The 5711-nt window shown below is 47.0% G+C and overlaps 1 protein-coding gene across 2 annotated transcripts in view; it reads right to left on the bottom strand.

Annotated features, from left to right (window-relative positions):
• Positions 1–3038: 3038 nt before the first annotated feature.
• LOC119324177 (putative elongation factor TypA-like SVR3, chloroplastic) overlaps positions 3039–5711 on the bottom strand; it is a 34260-nt gene continuing 31587 nt past the window's right edge. For both annotated transcript variants that reach the window (XM_037597941.1, XM_037597942.1), the window contains exon 14: positions 3039–3545. In XM_037597941.1, coding sequence (XP_037453838.1) covers positions 3409–3545 — 137 coding nt within the window. In that variant the 3' untranslated portion in view covers positions 3039–3408. The remainder of the gene's footprint in view (positions 3546–5711) is intronic.

Below are 5711 nucleotides of genomic sequence, written 5' to 3'. Positions count from 1 at the left end.
TTGTTATCACTCTAGGTTATGACCATTGCATATTGAATTTCATCTGAAACAAGCCATCGCTTACACCATGCCTACGTTTTCCTACTACTATTACTTCTGTTACAACAACTACTGCCTTACTCTGCTACTACTCTGCAAACTTGTTATTGTTTCTGCTACTATTTCTCTATCACTACTGCTATCATATTAGTGTGCTAATAATAAATTGCCTTGAGCAAATTATCTCTCCAGGTGTGGTTGAATTGACAACTCAACTACTAAGGCTTATAAATATTCTTTGACTCCCCTTATGTCGAATTAATATATTTGGGTTGAAATACTTCCCTCAAAAATTATTGCGTTCCCCTATACCTTTGAGTCATCATGTTTCGCTCCAATGCTTGTAGTCACCGGTAAGTGGTCTACAACATGGATGCATTTTTTTGTTATTTTCAGTGTTCCGTATACTACGATGACAAATGATGACATAGTAGACATTTTTCTTGCAAAAAAGAGCAAGTTGCATGTCGTCTATAGCCAATTTAATATCCAGCTTGTACAGTAGTTAGTCACAGAGATGTGCGAAAATACCCAATAGATCATGGTGCCAAGCGGGGATGACGTCTTGCCAAGATTTGTGTTGTACACATATACATGGAAGCATGTATAATTTGTCTAGAGTATTTAATATATTTTTTTATTGACCTTCGTATATCACAAGCAAATTAAAAAACCCAGGCCGACATGTTGACAAACCAAGACGCGGCTCAAAGTCATAGTGGGGGTAACATGCATACTCAAGCAATGGCAATTAGGCATACTAGTGACATGGCATAGTATTAAATGACGAAAGAGATGGGGATAGTAACATATTGTAGATTTAAATACATTGAAGGTCCTAAAAGTTTATGCATAGTGTCACTTCAGCCCTATTTCTTTCAAAATGCACCTTTAGGTCATAATTCTATAGTAAGAGGTTCACCCGATGTCCCTTTTTGCATGAGCACTCACTGACCGGCATGCGTGGTGCGTTGGCCCACGCCACGTCGACTTGGGAGTCTCTTCGGCTGCTCTTCTTTTTACAGAAAGACGCTTGCAAACCCTCGTCTTCACATTTCCTAATCCCTACTCAAACTCTCTCTCTCTCTCTCTCTCTCTCTCTCTCTCTCTCTCATCCCCACACCGCCACCATGGCTGGGACAGCAAGATCCTCGACGAGGAAGCAGGTGAGGAAGAGGAGCATCAAATCATCGTCGGCAGCGCTACCTCCGCAGCCTCCTTTGCCGGGTATGTTGTTGGTGGTGTGTTCTTGCTGCTGGATCCGTACCACCATTAGGCTTGAGTCGAATACAAGTGCTAACCTTGGACGAGTGTTCTACAAGTGCCCATTTCTTATTTGCTTAATTTTTGTCCCATGTCGACATGGTGTGGGTCAACGTACCACACGAGCAGGTCAGCTAAGGCTCATGCAAAAGGGGGCCTGAGGCGAACCACTTAGTATAGAATAAGGACAGAAAGATGCATTTTAGAAGAAATAGGGCTAAAGTGACACCCTGTAGAAACTTAGGACCTCGAGTGTATTTAACTCTAATTATATTATGTTACCATCACATTGTGTTTCTCAAGCAAAATGCGTCTATAAGTTAATAAATGAAGCCATTTATGATACTTTAGACTATAAAAGTAGTAATATAGAGTATCACATGCATGACACTAGTGCTAGGGTGAGGTGCAAAGTGCATTGGTGCTTAGGCGGGATGTTAACTGCATTAAAAAGTTAGCAACTAATCTTCCCAATGCACAGGTGCTTATTAGCTTTTTGTAGCTAAGCTTCTCTCTTGTACTCCCTTCGTTCTAAAATAGATGATTCAACTTTATACTAACTTTTTTTTTTGCGGGGGAACTTTATACTAACTTTAGTACAAAGTTGGGTCATCTATTTTAAAACGGAGGGATTAACTGTTAATAACTAAACACCTTCATGCATTGGTTAATAGGCCTTTTGTCCATGTGCTTCACATCGTTTCTTCCTAAGGTTATCATAATGCTTCATCTTCTCTTTAATTGATTTGCGTGTGAAAAACATAATGAAAAACATTCAATTTGTCATGCCTAAAAATCTGACATTCGTTGTATATTCAGGTCCATAAAATTTGGCTACCTAAAATGGAATGAATTTTGCTTCGGTACACCCCATGCCTAAAAAGAAAAGTTTACAAGCTCCAAATGCAGGATAAAAGGTGGAGACGTGGCTCGCGAGCGTGTGTGTTGTCTAAAGGCGTCGTCTGTATGTTTTTTGGGTCAGATTTCCCTAGTAAACTAAACCAACCTTCTATCTATTCAACGAATTTAGCAGTTTTTTCTGCTAACGTTTATAAAAAAGTGGAGCCTTCACTTAGGGCCTCTTTGATTCACAGGATTTTGAAAACGCGGGAATAGGAAAACTATAGGATCAGAGTGGCATGCCCACTTGAATCCTATAGGATTAGCAAGGAGTGTTCGATTTCACGGGAAAAAGTAAAGGAATTGTAAAAAAGAGGTTGGAGTGAATGTTAGATTTCCTATAAAATGCAGTACAGAAGATTTCATAGGAAAAAATCCTATGAAATTCAATCCTATGATCAAAGAACAAACGTAGGAAAAATTTTAAAGGATTTCAATCCTTCAAAAATCATATAGAATTCCTTTGAAACAAAGGAGCCCTAAGGTAATATAGTCTTTTATATTTAAATCAATCTAGTATTCAATATGTTTGATCTGCGAGCTAATATGAGGATTTAAAATTTAGGGGTTGTACCAGAGCAAAACTCAGCCGTGTGACTTCCAAAAAAGAAGGTACTATGACAACCTCCTATGCAAGCGCGCTGTAAAGGTATGCTACATAGTGTAGGTGCAAAGAATATATTCCCGCGCTTACTTAACCCGATATGTCACACCCGTCCTAAAAGATCCAACGCACGAGCTTGCCGCCGCACGCTTAGACGTGCGTGTGTACGACCCGCTGTACTGCAAGAATGTACTCCTTCTTTCTAAATATAAGTCTTTTTAGACATTTCAAATGAACAACAACATACGGATATATGTAGACATATTTTAGAATGTAGATTCAATCATTTGGCTCCGTATGTAGTTACTTGTTAAAATCTCTAGAAAGACTTATATTTGGGAACAGAGGGAGTACAACAACTATGTGAATTACAAATATGTAACAGCCCGAGTTTGATGACTATAACAGCTTCATTGCCAAAATTGAGTATAAACCTAATCTGAAAAGTGTAGACCACCAAAAATAGCTTGCTGACTGACTCATGGTATCTCTGGTCATATACTAGTCATTATCAAACCAAGTCCAGGTCTTCTATCTGAAACCGATGCTACCAGAATGAAATGATCCAATAGCGTATTTCTTTTTTTATCCTTCCAGGAGGCCTAGTTGTTCTTCTTCTTCGAAATTTTTGGGTTCTTGGACATGCGGATGCTCTCAGGTGTAACCTCGACTAGCTCATCTTCTTGAATATACTCTATGCAGTCATCCAGACTGTAGCTTAAAGGTTCATCCAGAACCACTGCAAAAAAAAGAACAAATTATTTGAATCAACCACACTTGATAAAAATAAGTTTTCAGTTAATATGAATCTAAGTGCACAAGGACACATCGCTGCAATAGGGTATTGGACCACTTATCACTTCTCTGAAGGCATAATCAAGTTTTAAGTATGCCCAGTGACATGTCAACATTTTTTAATATACCAATGCCCCACTTGGTTCAGCGGATTAGGGCCGAATACCCCGGTATTTTACGGAGGACAAAGAAAAAACAATCCGTCCCAAAAACAGTGCTTGACATGGGATGCGTGGAAGCTTGCTATCCATGTGCCAGAACCATGAGTTGGTTGTGAGATCTTATGAATTTCAGCTCTAGCCTGCCTCAATTTGTTTGGGACTAAAGGCTTTGTTTCCGCCCATTTTGTTTCTGTTACGCCCGGAAAGAATTTCGAAGCCCAAGAGACCCCGATTAAATACCAGGCAGCAAACGATGGATAGCTCGAGCGCGCCCACCGCCCGGGACACAAGGAGTATCCTAAAACTCGAATCCATGATGCGTAACATTTATGTCTCCTCAAAAAGCTTCATGGTGACCCGCTGGCCACCCCTGCTGTACTTCCCGCCATTGAAGATGGTCGTATGGTGATCCTTTGCATTACCGAAAAAGACTTTCGCCCCGCTTTATATATAAAGCAAAGATCCACAACAACCTGATACAAACGCACGCCAACACACCACACGCACACACCCAAGACAAGATACATAGGCGCTGATCGCAACAACACCACCCCTAGCCCTACAAGAACAATCGCGAAGTGATGAAGCCACATATGGCGAACCGTGGACTCCAAGGCTGCGCCTTCAGGAAGGATATGACACCGGAGCGCTACCGCCGCCCGATCCGAGAATCAGAGTTTCCCCTGGAGCCGCACGACGGGCAGTGAGAGCCGCGACAACGCCTTCAAGAAGGGAACGAGTTTCGCCGTTGCCGGTCCGTCCGAAGATAAAGCAGGTTTTCACCCCGGCCAACGCTCACCGCCACCGAACGCCACACCCCAGCAACCACGCCGCCCACACGGCCATGGCCTCCGGGCAGCACCAAGCCACGGGCTCTGCCCAAGAGCACCGCGCTACCATCACCAAGGCCGCCGCCTTGGCATCCAAGACCTTGACACCACCTCACCCGAGATCCGCCGCTACCCTAACCAAAGAGACGAGCGGGAAGGTCCCGCCTTTCACACCCCTGGGCAGCCCCAAGCGCCAAGACCCAATAGGCCGGCCAAAATTGGCTTCCATCGACCCGTCCTGCTGCACCGGGCGCGAGACGAGCTCAGTCCAGCGGCACCGTGTGCAAGATGAGATCAGTCCTGCTGCACCATGCGCGAGACGAGCTCGGTCCTGCTACACCATGCGTGAGACAAGATCGGTCCTGCTGCACCGGTCGCGAGACGAGCGATGGACCGCAGCGGGGAGAAGGACAACCCTTCGACGAAAGTAGCGCCCGGACGACGAGGAGGAGTCGAAGGTTGACACAGGCCGCCTGCGAGCGGGCAGACGCGGGAACAAGCCAACCGCCGCCGCAACCAACCTGCCACCTCGCGAGCTGCCCACCAACAAGCCGACGCCGGAGAAGACCAGCCGCCGCCTTGGAACGGCCCGGACCACCGCCGTGAGCCACCACCACGCCGTGGCAGCCCACATCCACACCAGGACCCCGAAGGCCAGCACCGAGTCGCCCGCCGGCAGCCATGGGCCAGATTCGAGCCCATCTGGCCGGCAACCGCCGCCGCCAGCAGCAGTAGCTAGCGCGTCGCCGTGGACCACAGTCATGGCCACGACCCCACCAGGTCGCAGCCCGCCCCCTCGCCGCCCGACGCCCACACGCCCGCCAGACCAGAATGGTGCTGGACGGGGCTGCCAAGCACGCACCACCGCCCCGGACACCAGCCGAGGCACACCGCTGCCACGGACGACCACCGCCGCACCCCACGGCGCCGCCCGCAGCCCGTGTCGCGACGCGGCCAGATCTGGCGGAGCTGCGTAGCACCCGCACCCATCCGCCGCCACTGGCCGCCCAGCACGCTCCGCCACCACGACGCCCGTCGCGCAGCCAGCAAGATGCCGTCGCTGCATAGCTCCGGCTCCCCACCACGCCGCAGCGCCCGTCGCCAGCGCCGCACCCCAGC

This window comes from Triticum dicoccoides, chromosome 6B (genome assembly GCF_002162155.2).
Source record: "Triticum dicoccoides isolate Atlit2015 ecotype Zavitan chromosome 6B, WEW_v2.0, whole genome shotgun sequence".
Classification (NCBI taxonomy): Eukaryota; Viridiplantae; Streptophyta; class Magnoliopsida; order Poales; family Poaceae; genus Triticum; species Triticum dicoccoides.
This window is presented reverse-complemented; position numbering and strand designations above follow the sequence as displayed.